The following is a 19185-nucleotide window of genomic DNA, read 5'->3' on the forward strand; positions in this document are numbered from 1 at the left end:
GTGGGATTTCCCTGACTTGCAGGGCTAACACATTTTAGATCCCTGACAATTACTGAAAAGTTTCAATGCCACCCAGGAGGGGGCAGTCATTCCTGCATTAGACCAGAAAATTAATTCTGCTGGAAGTGAAAATTAAATCAAATGACTGGGCAGATTATTTTTCCCCCCTGGTTTTTATTCCCTCTGAATACATGAGATAAGGGGAGTTGTGTCAGTGCTGATGGGAGCTTAGCAAAAAACAGATACACTTTTAGCACATTTTCAAAAGTCTCAATAGCTTTTTTAATTCTCTCACAGATTCTGTACAGCCACAGTCATGCAATTACTGTCTATGCATACATACAAACTCATGCACGCACACACACACACACACACACGCACGCACGCACGCACGCACGCACGCACGCACACACACACACACACACACACACAGAGAACATATAAAAGCATATATGAACCCACACAAACAATTACTTGAAGCAAACAAAAGGGTGTAAGGTTGTCCACAGATTAAATGCATAAAGCTGTACTTTGGAACTGGATCATCTTGCACTCCATTTCATGCTATAGTTGATATGCATAGAAAAATCAGAACTAAAACGATAAAGCTTTCATTAGACATCCAAAATCAACATCATATGCCGATTCCAGAGATATCTTGTAATTTGTGAAATGATTAAAAATAAATGAGTATCTTATGTTTGAAAAAAAACCTGCCTCATTTTGTTTTACCATGTCACAGCAAACTCTTTAAATGCTACAGAGGCACAAAGTAACAGTTTAGGGTCCTGGATGCCTTCATGAATTTATATCTTAAATTATATAATTATTATAATCAAGAGACCATTAAAACATAACCCATTCATTTTAGTCCATTAAGGCCATGCATAGAAGTTCACATAAAAGTATAGGTTACACTGTGGTTTCACTTTTCCACAAACCACTCTTCATTCCAACGGAGCTCTGTGATTGGTCTGTGCCACTCATGTCCTGTTCCAGCTCGAGCACTGACTTTTTGAGGGTGCCATTTTGGGCAGCGGCCCCGGGCACAGTGGTGGTGACACTGTTCAAAGGGTAGGAGCAGCGCTTAGTGTCTCGCTCCAGCTTCAAATTGTCTCTGCTGGCGCATCGTCTCTGAGCGCCGTGCATGGCCGCCCTGCTGGCCATAGAGGGGAGCAGGGGGAAAGGTTTGCGACTCCCGCTGCTGCCCCCATCACTTCCCTCCGAGGGGCTGGTTGGCACTGAAAGTCCGAGGTGCTTCCCGTTGGTAAGCGGGCTGGCCTGGTTCTCTGAAAGGCTGTGGTGGATGCTGCCATTCTCACTAGTGGCCTGTTTGTGAGCAACATGTGAAGAACTCAGGTTCTCTAAACCAGTGGGCCCCAATGCTCCCAGGCTGCCCCCACCAGCAGTCCTTAGAGCTTTGAGACGATAGTGACCTCTGCCCTCACTCCGATGGTGATACTGGCTGCTTCCTTGTTTAGTTCTGCTACTCACTTTCCTTCTCTGCGGATGCACTGGGGCTGCAGAGTTAATGGTGGGCAGAACATTGTTTGTTGGCTTGGTGGTGTTGTCAGTACTGGTGCTGGTGTTGTTGCCGGCAGGGGCCCGTGAAGTGTTGTTTGGATTATCTTGTGCCACCTGCAACAGGTTGGTGAGTTTGCAGGGCCCGGGGCCCACACTGCTGATTCCACTTGGCGTGGATGATGACCGCGCTGATGAGGAGTTATGAGAGTCACCAGGTGGATGGCAGTTGATAAAAAGTTGCGATCCCTGCTCAGAGGTCTGCACTCCACTCCCGGTCGTGCAGGTGTGCGTGTAGGTAGACATAGGATGAGAGCGGCGGTAGCCTGGGCAACATGCCATCCATGAGGACTGCACATCCAGACGTCGAAAGCAGTGGTGCACCACCAGAAACACCCCCAGAACTGTGGCAGCCATCCCATAGAGACAGCTAAACAACAAGCTAGTGTGCCCTGTGAGCCACATTGCCATGGCTCCACAACACCACAGCACCACAAACAGGAAGTGGGTTGACACCAGCACCAAGAACTGTGTCTTCAGCGAGTACTGGTCCTCCGGCACGACAACAGTGTTTATAGGTCCAACTGCTGAGTCTGTGGAGAGGAGGCTAGTGCTTCCTGCCAGTGCAGGCTGGCTTTCAGTCACAGGAGTGGACAGGGTGGTTCCTGTGCATTCTTTGGCCACACGGTGCCTCAGGCGAAACACAGTGCACAGGAAATAGATCCAGGTCACCAACACCACTAGGCCAGCAGGGACAAAGAAAGACCCCAGACTGGGGCGCCACACCAGCCAGCAGCTGCAAGAGGCAGAGAAGGAGTCAGGAGGGTCAGTGCAAAACAAGGACACGTCTGTGGTTTCAACATATCACACAGAATTATTCACTTCAGCACCAAAACAACACAAAGCCAAGGGCCAAATGGCTCAAGGAAAAAGGAGAGAAGCACTCACTAAAGGCTGTTGTCGCCGTAGTTGTTGACATTGACAGCTGCAGTGATCCCACAAATGATAAGAGGAACTCCACCAGCTATCAAGTAGAACCTTGAATAATAAAGAAAAACATATCAAACACAAGTTCCCAGCTGCAGTTCGAGAAATAAAGAGCAGTTCTTGTTTTGCCACAGGATGTTATGTGACCTTTGCCTGCTACAATGTTTTTAAAGAGTGTATGTCTGTGTAATTTTCCTCTTTCTGTTTTTATGTCTCTCTGGCTGTCTATAATTTGAACAGAGCTGTGTGATCCTTCACTCTCATAGTGGGCAGAGTGTCACAAGGGTCAGTATTGGCTCCAGAAGCCTGTGATTTATTGCAGCCTGATCCTGTGTGACTGAGTGGGCAACAAAGGGAGGGTCAGCAAGGTCAGTGTATGATCGCAGCTCCAGGATCACAGGGGGAGGAGAAATAGAAGGAGATATTTGGAAATACAGTGCACCCCCTGAATCACCCTGCTCAGATTTATGATGACCCCTCTGCTTCTGTTATGATGGTTTCATACATTCCTCCCCTCCCCCACTCTGAGTTCATACAGGCTTACAGCTTTTTTTTTGCCTTACAGCAATACTCTGTTATGTCCCTCCAAGGTTTCCTTAAAAACAGAGGGACTTTAGTTGTCGGGCACAATGACCCACTTTGATGGTGCACAGTTTGGGTGGCCATGCAAAAGACCTCCAACATCTGTCTAAAACATAAACCATACTGACAGCAAACAATCTCATCGTACGCAGGGGCGGCTGGATGTTGCATGATGTTAGTTAGAGTCTGATGGTGGCACCTCGCATGGTAACCCTGTCATCAGTGTGTGAATGGGCGAATGATATGTAATATACTACTGATTGTAAGTCGCTTTGGATAAAAGCGTCTGCTAAATGACTGTAATGTAATGTACAGGAAGTGGGTGAAGGTGAGTTGTGGCTTGCACACTGACCTGAGCATAGGCCGCTGAGTAGGTGGAGCAGGAGACTCTCCCTCCTCCCGCTGCCGTGGTATTCTCCACACAGCCTCTTTGTAAATGACCCTGGCACTGACTCCAATCCACAGCAGGGTTGAGAGCGAGGAGTAGTGCAGGGCGATGCCCACCTGTCACATTTCACAGTCAGGTTAGACATCAAGCTTCAACATTTCATTATTCAAAATGAGGGGACTGTTTAAATGCATTACTTACAGCTTGACAAACTACTGGGTAGCTGGTCAGGCTTATGCCTCCTGCGTAAATTGCTGTCGTCATGGCGATGTGAAAGCAGGTATTAAGTAACGTGTGCCAGCTTTTTCTTGATATGTGAATAGAACTGTAGGGGCGCAAAGCAGTGTAATCAGGAAAAAGAGCAAATACAACAAGTAGCAGCAAAAAGTCAGTTTCAGCACATAAACTGCAGTACCTGTGGTGTAGTATGTGTGTGATGATGATGGTGAAGAGGCAAAGGAGTAGCACTGCAGTGCAGGCATAGACCACAGGGTGGAGCACCCTCACAGAGATCGGTGTGGAGTTCGGGAAGTCGGGCACCTCCTAGAAAAAAAAAAATCACAAGCAAGTCCAATGAAAGTCTGATTTAACCCTGTTGATCCTGGATGAATGATACATTAACTACTCATGGCTACCCTACCTGCAGCACAGCATAGTTGCTAAGCAGAGAGCAGCGCATCGTGGAGGTGCTGCTGTCACTGTGGACCAGCTGACAGCCCTCCTGGCTCCAGCTTCCTTGTTTCTCCATAGCCCTCAGGCTCCACTGGGCTGCCACAGCATCAGTACCAGGAGACAAGTGGCGCAGCGACACCCAGATGGGCTCTGATTGGTTCCACCTGCTGCAGCCGTCTGTCACAGAAAGGGGGGAAATTGAACTGAGATATCAGTCACAGATACTTTAATATTTTTACTTTTATATTGCTTTATTATTTTCTACAATTATACAAAATAATTACTCTCAACATCCCCCAGAGACTGTGATTAACTGTGCTTTTCATATGTGGGTGGAAAAAGCTAAAATGATGACAAAGACTGTCATGGTCAAGAAAAAGTGAGTTGAAAGACAACAGTGGTGTAGTTTTTCAGGCCTTGTAGATCAGATTAAGTAAATTCCATTGCTGCTGTTGTTAGAGAAAGTGGCTTCCCGCTTCTTCTTCTATAGATATTTCTCTAAATTTCACACTTAAAATATTGAAAAACATGTCGGACTTAAAATATTCTAACATGATGTCATATCTTACACGGCCATCTACAACAAGAATCTAAAAAAGGCACAGAAAATGCTAAGGGTCTTTTAAACTGTATTTTTGGAAATAGGTGGTTTCACAAAATAGGCAGAGAGGCTTTCTCACCTAGGCCAACAAATATGACAGGAGTGTTGACGCTACGTCGACGAGAGTGTTCCCCAGTGTTGCTTGAGTTCCCAGAGAGAGGGAAAAAGCTGCCGGTTCTGAAGGCTACAAACTGCAGCTTACAGTCTGCAGGAGCATCAGGAGGAAACAGAGTAGCTGGGAGAGTCACAGAGGCCAGGGCTACTGAATTCTGCAGAAACAAAACACATGCAAATTTTGTATTTCATTCTGTAATCCACCAGTACACCTCGATAACTGTGAATGCAGATACAATAGGTTAATGATGGCACAGTTTGCATTAATAGTAGCTACAAGTTGACACAAGAACGGGTGTTCACACCTTACCTTTAGGGGAAAATTGTTGAGGGATGTGTTATGGGAGCCAGTGCTGCAGCGAAAACGAAGCGGCTGCTCATGAGAGGAGTCTGACGTGTCCATCCCCAGGCTGCCCGTTAAGACCTCGTGGCGCTGATAAGCAGTGCAGGTTATGCCAGTGAAGTGGGCTGGTCTAATGAAGTGGGCCTCCATCACAATGTTCCTAGACACCTGCACGTATCAAAATCAAATATAAATGGTAAAGTTTGTTTCCATATATTTTCATTTTCTCCAGACAATATAATATAGTTTACATTTTGTGTCGTTATTTTCTAGACATCCCACTGTTTTGCTGTATTATATGGCACAAGCATGATGAAAATATAAGGTATTACTCACAAAATGCATAAACTAGAATACATGTATTTCCTGTTGTTTCAATGAACTATAAACATATTCAGAAAGATTCTCTAGAAGGTGAACTTGCTCTGTTAAAAAAAAGAAGAAGTTTGTGATGAGATCAAAAAAAGGTTACAAAATTTAAGATGATAGTCATTACCATGGAGAAGTCCTGAGCATGACCGTGTAGCTGAGGCCAGGCCAATGTCTCTAGAGAGTAGACTATGGAGCTGCAGGCTCTCTTCTCTCTCTGGGCAAGAGCGAGGATCTGGTCGTCCACCTGCATCACGTTGCTACCCATCTCTACCAAAACCTCTGACAACTGGAACACACGCAGATTTTTTACAATAAAAGGATGGTAATGTCATATACACATACCTGTATGTGGCCATTTTAAATATGCAATCTTTCTCACCTCTCGTAGCTGTTTGACATACTCCAAAAACTTCTCCATCATTTGCGCCACATACAACACATCCACAGAGTCAGTGAAGCCTGCAGCCTCCAGGGTGTACGTGCGCACCTGATGAGCCAAGGTGACAGCATTGGATGCATTGATGGGCCTCTGTAAAGAAAGAGCAAAAAGAAGGGCAAGGTAAAGAAATACATAGTGTTTACTGAGCAGAAAGCATGAAATGTAGTAAACCTAAGAACTACTGACCAGGATGAAGGTATGCAAGACACGGGTGATGCCATTAGTGTAGTGACATTCTGAATAGTCAGCCTCCTGCCAGTTTCCAGAGCGGTCACATTGTCTGGAGGCTTTTTTCTGTTCAATACCTCCCTCCATAGACAGGGAGGGGTAACGCAGCTGCATGCAGTACTGATGTGAGGTGATGCCTGCCAGAGTCCTGGGCCACCTGGGGATTAAAACCATAGAAGAGTAAGACCGCTGGATCTTTGGGCACGTACTTATAATTAGCGTTAGTGTCACTAACCTGAACTCCCCACGGTTGTTGACAACTTTATCCTCTGGACAGAAGGAGGCACTGTTCTCCAGCACCAATATTTCAACACTGCGGGACGTATTTCCCCGCCCAGTAGAAACCACGCACTCCCACTCTCCTTTGGCCTCCACATGTACGTTGAATAGGATAAGCTCGCTGGATAAAGAGGATAGAGACAGCTCATTATAGCACATTATCGCCCCATGCTCCATTGGGTGTCTCATTTTATCAGATCACTCAAACTTTCTTTGCACAAGAATTAAAGGTTATAGACGTTTGAATAGAGTCAGTATATAGGACAAAAGAGAGCAGTCTGATTGCTTGAGTAGCTTAAGTTCTTGTACCTGGTGATGAAGGTACAGTCGTGCAGCACACTGTTCTCCAGCTGGACACCCATCTCTGGGTCAGAGGTCACCAGCTGACCATTGTGACGCCAGTGTAAGGTGGTGATCTTGTCCACCAAGGCGGCGGTGCAGTGGAAGGGCAGCCGATCGCCTTTGAAGACCACCTGACGCTGGGATGGCAGCAGCGACAGGGTGTGCAGCTCCAGAGGACCGTCTGAGCAACAGAGTGGGAAAATATGAGGAGATAGGACCGTTACAAATCATCACTCTGAATAATTTCTGCCGTCTCTCGTTACTCAACCTCAGCTAAATGTTTCCACAGAAGGCGTTATGAGTCTGCTGTTCTGGAGCAGATTGGATGCAGACAGCACCAGTTCCAAAATACAACCCCTCAGGATTAGTTGTCAACGCGTCTCACTGATACTTTTAGAAATGTGTCCCTGCTGAGCTGCTGGGATTGATCTATTTCATCTCAATTTGGTGTAGTAATCCTTAAAAATACTGAGACGATCTTTAGCGCTGATATGAGTGTACAGTCATTGTTAATCACAAGCAAATTTTTTCTAATACAAAGCGGTGAACCGCCTCATTCATATGACTCGATCTAGCCAGGCTCTCACCACAGCTCAGCTGGCTTTCCCTTAGTCCACGCAGGGGTTTTCCCCTCAGGCTCCTGGGATAGGCACACAGGGTTTCCTCCCCCAGACGGGCTGAACTGCTGCGAAAGAATCCCGGGACCCAACGCAACCCGCAGTCACATGACAGGTAGTCTGAGTTGAAGTTCCTGGAGAGAGAAATGATGGTCATTTATCATTATTTTCACTCTACCTGGCTCAGATACAGTGTTATCTCTTCTTTTTCATTATAGGATCAACATATCATATCTGTTCTTGACAAAAAAATACTAAAGGGCTTGATGCATATTTGTCAAGTGACAAAAAATGTTGAATTACAGCCAACGCAACACTACTTCTGTTAGATATCACAGATTTGTAGTTTTTGCTCTGAAATGAATTGACTGCTTAATGCAATAACTGCCAGTACCATATTTTAAAATCAAGAAAAAGTTTGTTCAGATCTGAAATGTTTATAGACAGAGTTAAATTCTACTTTATGGTTGTCTAGGACATATCTGTTTTTCATCTAAAAATAATAAATGGATGAAAATATTCAAAGTCAAATAAATCATCAATTCTAAATGCTCAGTTATTCTTCAGACTGGAAGCCGTTGTGAAAACAGACCCTGGATTAAAATAAATATTACGTTTAAATAAACTTTCTTTTTGTCAAAAATATTTATGCATTTATTCATATATGGAATGGCATGCTGTGAGAAGGAATTTGTTGTGGTTATAGTGCCGACATTGTCTAACACTCACACGAGCTTGAGGGACGGCAGCTCCTGAAACACTCCTGGGTCCATGGTCGATATGATGTTGCCAGAGAGGTTCCTAGCAATACAAAAATATATATATATGAACTCCATAGCTTTGAACAATGCAGAAAGAAAATATTATCATCAGATCTGTCTCTTACAGTTTGGTGAGATTGGTTAACCCCTGGAACATGTCTGCAGTCAGGCAGCCAATGCGGTTGTTGGATAGGTCGCTAAAAGTGAGAAAAGACAAAAGAATGCGTGGGTTATTTTTGAATCAGGAGGACTCGTCACAGTCACAGATTGTGATATCTTGACTCTTTCAATGCCTGTGTTGTTTTTGTGATATCAGATCAAAAGCTACATATCTGACATAGCTGGTAAAGCGGTGCAGGACCTCCTTCCTGGTCTTGTTTATAATAGAATAAATAGTGATTTTCCACAGCTAGAAAGCTTAGAAAGTTAAACATACGCATGCACACAGTCCCTGCCACTTTCTCTTATCTCTACTCCATGGGACCCAGTAAAGGTTTATCACTAATGGGGTAAAAGCAGGGCCCCTGTCCTGCCGTCCACCTCCGAGTGTGATGTATAGCCACAGCCAGAGAGGGATCTGCTCTGTTGCACCACCCAGTAGAGAGCTGTCCAGAGCATGTGTTTATCTCCCCCTGTTTGTTTTGAAAAGCACCAGACCTTGCAGGGAAAACACAAGTAGGGGGAGGAGGGAAGGGGAGTCACGCGGTGCAGCACAGACGACCAGCTCCGACCCACGCCACAACCAGACCTCGGTGTCCAAAGACACAGTGAGCGAGCAGCCGTCCTGTCACTTCCAATGACATTGGAGGAGAATCGGCGTGGCCCTGAGGTTTTCCAGCGTGTTGGAAGCGAGACACCAGAGATGACACTGCAGGGCCCTCGCAAGGATCAGCGGAAACACTTAGTGAAGGAGGCCTTTATTGTCCCACTAACACCAGGAGCTCAATATAACACGACATCTGCCATGAACTGCCAAAACAGAGTCTCGTCTTAAGATGTGAGGGGATATGAGGGCCTGTCTATTTCAGCAACTACTGTGAATGGTGCTCGTATGATTAAAAAAAAATACTATGTTCAAAATTTTAAAGCATGTGTTTATGATTTCTGTTAATACGTTCGCTGCACTGAACAAGAATCACGGTAATGTCTACTTACAGTTTCCGAAGCTCAGAAAGACCCTGGAAGGCTCCGGGCATCATGGTGCTGATTAAGTTGTGCTTGAGGTCTCTGAGGAGAAAGAAAATATTAGGTTGATGAGAAAATGCATAAAGGGATGATGATGATGATGATATATTTAAATTAATAGTTCTACATTTTGCACATTTGCTTCCTCTTTCTACCAGTATCTCTAAAGCTCATTAATTAACATGTTATATGTTGAGTGTTTAATCATTACAAAAAAACAAAATGTGAAAACAATATTTTGCCATTTTGTTTCCTTTGAACAGGGCCAGGCTAACAGTTTGCCCTTGTTTCCAGTCTTAATGCTAAGATAAGCTTAGCCCCTGCTGGTTGTAACTTCAAACTTAACAGAGAGTGGTATTGATCTTCTTATCTTACTCTCGGCAAGAAGGCAAATTAAGTTATTTACCAAGATGTTTAACTTTTTTTTTCAAGACAAGGCTTTTGTAAGTTTAAGGGCAATGGACTGGAGACACATTTCCTAAACCTGGTTCTTCCAGTGGAACACAGCTGGGTATTTCTGCACACAGATAGGAAATCTTATCCCATCAGCCACCTGGGCTTGAGTCTAGCCAGATGCAGGTACTCGACACAATGAGCGAAATCTAAAATTGAAAATCTTCATTTTTCTTCTTGTTTGAAATTAATCTTTCCGTGATAAAGTTGGTCATTGGAAACCATAAATATTAATTCCTTTGAAAATCAAATTTAATACTGTCTGCTGCACTTTTCTCCACCCTCTTCCCATTCAGCACCCAAACCCATGTGTTTAACTATTTAGCCAGATGCCTCTCTCCATCAGCTAACCTGCATTAAGTTTTGAATCCAAGATGTTTTTTTATTGGCCAGGAGGGAATAGTAAGGTTAAAACAGGTCAGGAGAAGGATGGTTATCCGCAGGACATAGCCGCTGTTGGTTGGAATGTGATCCATGTTCCTACAGCATAAAAAAAGCCTGCTCCCACTGGACCAGTCACAGAAGAGGATTTCCTTCCAGGAGCTCAAAAGCATCAACGGCGCAGCTGCATTTTTGTCTAATTCACTTTTACCCAAGAAGCCACTGTGGTAGGCAAGACCTCAGGGGACTTTCTGGTCCTTTTTCCCACCAAAAGTATCTAATGCTGCTGCTTTCGACCACGCTGCCTCACACCAGGAACAACCTCAGGCATCTCTTAACCATTGTCTTGTAAGCTTTGCATGAGATGAGCTATTTTCATTAAACTAACGCAGGAAAATTGTTTTCGAAAATGGCTTCCAGTAAAGAATTAGACTGTGCGGCTAAGAGAGAGTCAGGGATCAGGGGTTTTGCTGTTGGTCCACATAGTTGTTTATCATTGCTCATATCTGGATTATAGATACGAGGTTAAAATGGTGAAGCGATTGCTATCTGGCCTCAGACTGAGGTCTGTTGTGTCTGTCGCAAAGCAGAGATCCTTGGACAGCTCACCAGGAAACATTTCCACCTCTATGATTCTGACCCAAAAAACCCAGCTTGGAACTATATTTATTTCACTAATCAAAGGTGTTTGTGTGTGTGTGGGGAAGGGGATTTGTGTGCCTGTCTAATTGTATGTGGTTCTCTTTGTGTGCCTATGTGTCCCGCTCTGAATGTACAGTTTCTGCATGTCAGTCGCTGTATAGGATTTGTTGACCAGAGAACAATACTGCAGTTTCCAGTCTCTGTGTCCCGGGTCTCATTAGTGCAGCGATGAAAGACAAGCTGCCCACTATTTCCTCTTTCTGATGACCGTCTCTCCCTCCCTGTCTGTCCTTTTCACACTCATACACACTAGCACTGACCTCCAAGTATACTGTGATGGGATTAAGCGTAAACAAGAAGGTTCATCTTTAAGAGTCTCTTACTGAAATTTACTGGATTGCTTTGATTTTAAATACCATCATATATTTCCATTTTAACAATCCTGGACCAGATCTCTCAGACTGGCTATTTTTATCTCATCTCTGTTTGAGGGGAGAGAGACTTGAGGCTACATCAGCCAGTACAAGCATAACATGCCTGAATCCCCCAGTTAAATGGTCAAGTTGCAAGAAGATATGTGGAAAAAAAGATGATTTCTCTGTTTCTTCTGCATTGACGTTGATCTTTTTTTTCATTGTCCATCATGAGTACAGCAATGTTACAGAAGTGCAAGTTCATTATTAATAGGCCCCTGAACCTTTAAAAATGGAACAATTTAAGGAATTTGTGATGCAAAAGGGCCTTGCATCAGTAAATTACACAATGTATCTTACATACAATAAATTAATAAAAAATCATGAATGTAAAATAATCACACATTAAATAAATCAGTACATGGTTGATTGATGCAAGAATAACTGTAATGTGTTGAGTATCTAACCAGAAGGAACAAGCACACACAGGTGCATTGGTTCAGCTATTCTTAGGAGACATCACATTGGGTTTCATTCTTTGCCTCGACATTTAGGTGATCCTAAATTAGCCGCAAAGACTTTATTTCAATAAGAACCACACATTGGTGCATGATAGTGAGTAGTTTATAAGCACCTCAAGTTTTCTGAGGATAAACCTTTGGCCCACTGTGATAAAACCAGCCATCAACTAGCAATAAATAAACAAGTATCACACATCAAACATCTTTACTTCCTACAGTCAGCTCCTTTATACCCGGCTTGAGAGGTTACAATGCTGTGTGTGCTTTGGCCTGAAGAGTATCAGCAGTACACTACTTCTGATACACTCTCTTATCACCAAGCTGGGGAATGTGGAGGAGCTCACCAGAGTCAACAGGACTTGAAGCACCCGCCAAGCGCTTAGCCCCACACCATAATCCACGCTAAATCTGTGCTGCACCCCCTCGCCACTCGCCAACGCTCTCAGATGTATTTCCAGCTTTATTTCCAACCTACAGTACAGTAGCTCCAGCGGGCCTCATACTCAGGCGATGACTTGTCTGTGTGCCCTCTGGAGTAGACAGCGACCTCCCTGACAACAACTTCACAGCTCAGTGGCCTCGACCCTGATGACAACAGCTGTCACCAAGCAAGAGGATAATAGTAGAGACAAGAAATACTTCAAAGCCTCAGGCAATCGAGGATGAAAATATCAGAGAGTTGAAAAGGTTAGAAGTTGCAACTTGTAGCTATTACTTTTTCATTACCTTCAGTAGCAGCATACGTCTTCAAAAGGCTTTGTGATACGTGTTGACACATTCTTATTCCTCTTTGAGTTATGCTTCGTAACCTTGGGAGTGCAGTGTTTTATCCTCATCGCCACATGCGGCCTGTTTTGATGGGGTTGCGACAGACTCAAGCTCGCTCCCAGCCCAGAAGGGACCATTGTTTGCTGCCGCTGAGCCCAACACCAGCGCCTGCCATTAAGAATGTCTATCCCCCCCCCACAAACTCCTCCTGATCAATGGGGCTGGTCCTCTGCCATTCTGAAGAGTCATTTCTCTGTGGGTATATGGGATGAGCACCTGGGCCCCATGCAGACTGGAGAGGAGCGACGTGCTTGTAGGGCAGCGAGAGGGTCATAATGAAGACATGGTCTGTAAAGCGCTCCAGACGTAGAGTGCTCCATTATCAGGAGCACAGCGACAGGGACTGGAGTGCTCCACTGACATTGTTTAGGCCCTGGACCCGGAGGGAGCTGGGAAAATGATTGAAGCCAGGGAATGGCCACTCATTATCGCCAGACTGGAATCAAGAATTTCCTGTTCCTGGAATTCTTAATGACACTACAGAGCCAATTTCTATACTTAAATCGTATTTATATCTTGTTGCAAAATTATATAAGCAACTGCATGAAGACAGAAATAAATAAATAAATATATCTATCGATGAATTAAAGGTTGGTTGTGGGAAAAAAAAGAGCAAGGGGTAACTGGCACCTTGGTTCCTGACAGAGGTCGGTGGAGACCATTTTTGTGCAGCGTGTCATTTCCTGTCTGGTTGGCGTCTCTAGCAGAGGCCCTTGCTCGTTTATTTTTACAGTTTCCTTTTTCTCATTTTTTTTACTAGCTAGCTTTCCCCTGTAGGGAGGGGCAGGTGGGTTAGGGGTTTCAGTACTGAGCAAAATCCTGTGTATGGCCCCGCATACCCCACCTCCCTTCTCCTCAACACACTTGCTCACAATGGGGGCTCTGTAACACTGGCCCCAAACGTACTCCTGCCTTCCCCCCAAAACAGGAAACCGGGATCTGCCGAGCTCTTGTTTTTCTACTAATTTCCTGCTTTGCTGCCCCTTCCCCAGATTATTTTCTTTATTTTTTTTCTGGTTCCTCCCAGATTGGATATACCTAATCAACTTTTTATCTGTGTTCATCTGGAAACCAATTTCTTTGGTGCAGTCATGAAGGTACAGGAGACAAAAACTGACTAGTACATTCATAAAACTGCTTTCATTTTGATTCCCACTGGACACATACTTAAGATTTCCTGTCAAACTTGGACAATCATCGCCTGATCATCCACTGCCAGTACTGTACTATGGTTTTAAAAAAATAAGGCTCTGATCATGACTGACAGTAACATAAACTGTGGACCCAACTGGACAGAAATAGCAGTGTACACTTTTTTTGAAGTGTAAAATGTCCTAAGTTGATTATATGTTTCTATAGTCTGCAGCAAGACGAGCTGGAGATTATTTTGCCAAGGAAAACTCTGGAACCACGGACTGTTATTGACTTCAGTCCTGGCTTCTGGAGCGGCCGAGAGAAGGGGGCGATGCCCGTTTTGGCAGCTCTGTTGATTTTCTTGAGATCTACCAGCATGCACAGCAGTCAGTAACAAAGAAAGTTATGTTTTAATGAGACATACAGTAGTTCATAACATTAGTCAGATAAATGACAGTGAGTCAAAGGCAGCAAAATGCTTTTTCCTTTCTGTTGTTCCACTTACTGATCTTTTTAATATTTATGAAATAATGTTGGTTTTATTTGGTCAAACTGAGTCATTTGATCTAAAAGACCTAAAAGTTTCATAGATCATTTTTACCAATAAGTTCCTAGACATAGAACTGAAACAATGCACACATAATAACTGAGAAGGAAACAGGAACAAACGCCTTTCATTCAAATTATCAATGAAGAGGCAGACTCAAGTCTGTGGTTGAATTTTCAGCCAGTAGGTGGAATACAGCATGTAGAGAGTGGGAAGGGGGAGGAACAGCGAGAGACCCTGTGAGCTGGGAGAGGGGAGATGCAAAAATAAAGCAGAAAAGGAACACAAACGGAAGTGGGGGGAAGTAAGTCCAGGGAAAGCTCAAGTTCCTCTGGAGGAATATGCCATTGAAACCATATCAAGTTTGCCAAATGAGAGTGCGGGACAGAGAGAGAGAGTTACTGGCGTATAAAGCGTACAATTTGGTAATGGGCTTATGAGGGGGCTCACTCGCTGTTTCAATAAACCCCCAGAGCCATGACTGAGCTAGGCTTGCAATACAAACACACCCCGTTCCTTCAGTTTATCTGAAAGACACATCTGGAGTCTATCAACTCCAGCAGCACCCCCTTTCTGTTTCCACTCTCCAGCACGCTTAACCCCTTCCTCACCCGCTCCACCCCTTAATGTCATGCACTCTCATTAGGTGACTGTTGCCTAAGCGGAGGCCACTCAATGGCGTGTGCAGGCAAACATACTAACACAAATGTTAATTTTTTTGTGAGGGAGAAATGAGACTCCCATGTTCAACCTCCACAGCTGGCCTTAGCCCTCTTCAGAATGGTGGGCTGCTACAATCTGAACCTTGTCCTACCCAGACTGGTCTAGACAGGAGGGCTCCTTGCCATGTCCGCACATTTTGTACTGTTTTTACATGCTGTAACGCTGCCCACTTCTGCTTGGTTCCCACTCATCAAGGTAATTTGCTTAGCCTGTGTGGAAATAATGTTAATCTCCCACTAAGAAAAACAACCCTAGATTTATATAAGACAAACTGCAGGAGTGTGCTTTCCCTCCCTCCCTCCCTCTCTCCGTCTCCCTCTCTCTCCAGCCACCATACCATCTTTAGCCATCTTGGCTCCACTTCCCCCGTGTCAGATGGTAAAGTTGTTTAAGTTGGACAACTTCCTAACCCCAGCTGCTCAGAATGGCAGAGGCAATTTCAAGGTCGGTTTTCAGAGAAACTCAGGCAAAGACTGAGTGACCAGTCTCATCATTTTTTAAAAACAAAGTCAAAAAGGTAATGAATTAGCCTAAGCATTCGTAACCCTAATGTGATAATAGTGTATATATATTTTCATTCATGCAGACATGCATATTAAACATCTGCACATTCTCATGCCCTGTGTGACTTTGGTCACAGGTTTCAGAGCAAACTTCCCTCAATTATTTTTGCTCTACAAGCATGTTGAATGAAGCTGTTATAGGTCAACAGAAGGTTTTGCATGATATTTCCTGTGCATACTCTCATGTAGGGCTTCATAAGTAAAAGTACAGTCCTGTCAGGTAGATTCATGCTGCAGGGATCATTTCAGACTCCTTTGTTGACAAAGTCTATCATGCTGCCAACACCTTTGAGCCTCTAACTGGTCCTAACCACAAGCCTCACTGCTGCCTCTCAGACCTGTTCACTGCAGGCGCCCTGCTGCTCCCTCATCCATCATCATCGCTGCCCTCTGCTCTCCCTCTCTGCTCCCTCTCTCCCGGTGGGGTGAGCAGACCTGTTAATGAGGGCCCCTTGTGCCCCTGCCTGCCTGTCCTGTGTCCCATGGTGCAGTGGGGCCCAGTTGGACAAGAGCCAGACTGCCTCGACCCTCTCTTTGCTCATTATTCTCATTACCTCGCCTCAAATCAGTGCAGGACAGGCTGCTGGGATCTGTCCACATCTCATAAAGGTCCTGTCCCGTTAGCGGGTCAGCCAGCGTCAGCACCCATCAGGAAGGGCGTGCAAAGAGGTGGAGGTACTCAAACACAGGTACAGTATTGAAGGCCTGATGGTGTGGACGCATACGTGTGTCACTTATTTTGCATACAGCAAGCACAGCCACATCAGGCAGGTATGATTCAACTGGGGTTTCATCCCAAAAGCTGGAAAAAATGAGGTATTCCAAGATCCAAATGTAGCTGTTGGATGGCAAGCCTATTTAAAAGAGCTACAAAAACACAGTAGTCCAGTAAGAGGGCAAAAACAAACAAGGCTAAATTGCTCCTTTGCACTTGGGTGGTTTGGCAGGTTATGAAGGCAATAGTGGCTTTGAGGAGGTTTGTCCCAATGAAAGGGCTAACTGTGTAGATTGCTGCACTGTCTGGCCCGGGCCCGGAGGAGGGTGGCCTGCTCGGGAGCCGTATTCTCCAACGAACAACGGCAGATCAGACTGCATTCAACTCTGAATAGATGTCTGGTGTGAGCGTGTGGGTGTGAGTGTGTGCGTCTGCTGAGAGAGTTACCAGACCCATTTGTAACGACTGGACAAGAAGCAAGGGTGCCCATACTAGGAAACACACTCAGAGTTTTAGTACACACTTGGGAGTCACAATAGAGATGAGCCAGGAGTGAGAGTATTCATGTGCTGTCAGGGAGCAGACTGTGTTTATCCTTGTCACGTAGGGGAAGGGATGCAGCGCAATTCCCTGATGTGTGTTTACTCAGCCCTAGTGGGCCGGCCTTTGATTACAGCACTGACCACATAATATGAGTAACTGTTCACAAGTGCTCCAAATGACAAGCACATGTAGACGACAAACTGGAAACAATGAGAGGACCTGAAGAGCGATGGCGGACTGAAGAAACAAAACAAAACTGAGATCTCACAGTATGGACAAAAAAACTCACATCCAAACCTTAAACCCAATTCCTCATCTCTTCAAGCCCTTCCATCACTGAAACGGTGAATTTCAATGTGGCATTTTTCCCATAGAGCAGCAATTTTAACCATGAGCTCAGATGTAATTATAAGCTGTGCAGCGCACAATTAAAGGTTGAGAACGTCAGAGTGAGTGAGCAGACCTCCACCGCTGTGTGTCAGAGAGCCAGCAGAGGTTGAGGCGGAGGAGTGAAATGAGGCCTGCATGATTTACGCTATGTCCTCTCCTCACACCAGACGCATTCATATCCCTCTGTGGAGCACAAGTATGTGTGTGTGTGTGTGTGTGTGTGTGTGTGTGTGTTTGCTGTTTGTCTGCCTGTTTCGCGTCTTTCTCGCAGGTCTTTTAGCTATAAGCCTGCAGGAAAGCTCCACCCTGTTGCCCCCTGCGAGTTTTATAACTGCTCCAGCTACAAGGGCCAGTTAGTGGGTGAGCTCGGGTTACCCGAGCCACCTACCCTACAGCGCTACGGGGAAACCTGTCCGCACTTACAAAAACAAGCAACATCATCTCATTTTACATCACACACTTCAAGCTACAGATCTTCTTTGACTTTACTTTTACAATCAATTATTCTTCCACACACACAGGGCCTCCGCATAGTGTCTTCCTGTCAACAGCTTTATTAACGTCTGTGGCGCAAGTCAGTTGAGGTGAGAGCGAAGAATTTGGCCTTGGAACAATTCACCCATGGCGTTCACATGCCAGACATAAAAATGTCAATGTCAGCAAATTTGGCTTTTGTTCTCACCATGGCATGTCTGGTGTGAGCTCCAGCAGGTAGGTACTAACAAGCTAACTACTGCAGCAAATTACCATATTTTTCTTTCTTTCAACAATTTTGAGAGGCTTGTAAGCTTCATGGGTGGCAGCTCTGAGTGGCATGTGGAACTAATATCCCTTCAACATACCCACCCCCTCTCTAACAAAATAAGTATGTCTGCCAGACTACAGTATCCAGACTGAAGCGGATCCATGTGTGTTGTTAGCTACTAGAACTCTTAAAGCTTAACTTGGATGCTCTGTAAAACAACATCTTGGTGGGAAACTCGTACTAGATGTAATTAACACATCCCAGAAGTTTCCCAGGAGCCTGTAGCTGGTAAATGCCAGTCCTTGATAACTTGATAATTTGACCAAAAGACAGATCATGTTATATATCAAACATACTCTGTCCGTACCCTTCACTGCTCACTGCCAACTGTCTCTGTGTCTTATCCCCTTTTTTTAATCGAACAAGTAAAATGTCACCAAGCTACTGTAGCAATTGTATGAACATGGTTTGAGCTAAATGCTAACATCATCATGCTAACTTGCTCTCATGGCAATGCTTACATGCTGATGCAAAATGTGCTCACCCAAACATTTGCTGATTATTACTGGTCCAAAGAAATGGACCACCTGAAATTTTGACCTGATGATGGCGCTAGATGAGTGAGTTAGGAGATCACAAAATGAATACAAATCATCTTGATTGTCATTCATTCAACGAGGATTAGACTGTCTGCGGAGCTGCCAAAACGCACCTCCTCCCAAAGATCTCTCTTATCTTGACCTGAGGAGTGAGGCTTACCTGATAATAAAGGACTGAAGTGTACTTAAATGAGCTTTTCAACATAACTCTATGATAGCCAGTCTGAGTGTATCATCCTCCCTGCTGGACAGAAGCCCATGATCGGACAGGAGTGCATTGAGCTGCTCAGATCTCACTGATACCCTGTCTGTATTTCTCTACAAAGCTGAAAAAACAGCTCTCTTATCTTGACCTGAGATAAGCTGAAATAACAGCTCACAAATGGCTGCATAAAATATATCTCATGTACACAAAAAACATGACATTATAGCAGCTGCAGAAGTGAAATATTCCTGAAATATTATAAACATTAGGCTACTCACAGTTTCTCCAAAGCGTAAAGTCCAAAGAAGGATCCATTTCTCAGAAGACGTATTTTGTTGTGGCTCAGTATCCT

General features: G+C 44.6%; 1 protein-coding gene across 2 annotated transcripts in view; it reads right to left on the bottom strand.

The window, feature by feature from the left end:
* Positions 1-214: 214 nt before the first annotated feature.
* adgra2 (adhesion G protein-coupled receptor A2) overlaps positions 215-19185 on the bottom strand; it is a 35108-nt gene continuing 16137 nt past the window's right edge. The window contains exons 2-19 of one of the 2 annotated variants that reach the window (XM_054610194.1): positions 19112-19183; positions 9402-9473; positions 8372-8443; positions 8215-8286; positions 7456-7619; positions 6836-7049; positions 6483-6647; positions 6206-6404; positions 5960-6109; positions 5705-5866; positions 5176-5376; positions 4831-5020; positions 4119-4327; positions 3894-4021; positions 3680-3803; positions 3443-3594; positions 2470-2559; positions 215-2317 (exon numbers count right to left, since the gene is read on the bottom strand). In XM_054610194.1, coding sequence (XP_054466169.1) covers positions 913-2317; positions 2470-2559; positions 3443-3594; positions 3680-3803; positions 3894-4021; positions 4119-4327; positions 4831-5020; positions 5176-5376; positions 5705-5866; positions 5960-6109; positions 6206-6404; positions 6483-6647; positions 6836-7049; positions 7456-7619; positions 8215-8286; positions 8372-8443; positions 9402-9473; positions 19112-19183 — 3841 coding nt within the window. In that variant the 3' untranslated portion in view covers positions 215-912. The remainder of the gene's footprint in view (positions 2318-2469; positions 2560-3442; positions 3595-3679; positions 3804-3893; positions 4022-4118; positions 4328-4830; positions 5021-5175; positions 5377-5704; positions 5867-5959; positions 6110-6205; positions 6405-6482; positions 6648-6835; positions 7050-7455; positions 7620-8214; positions 8287-8371; positions 8444-9401; positions 9474-19111; positions 19184-19185) is intronic. The other variant, XM_054610195.1, reaches the window with a different exon arrangement.

This window comes from Anoplopoma fimbria, chromosome 13 (genome assembly GCF_027596085.1).
Source record: "Anoplopoma fimbria isolate UVic2021 breed Golden Eagle Sablefish chromosome 13, Afim_UVic_2022, whole genome shotgun sequence".
Taxonomy (NCBI): Eukaryota; Metazoa; Chordata; class Actinopteri; order Perciformes; family Anoplopomatidae; genus Anoplopoma; species Anoplopoma fimbria.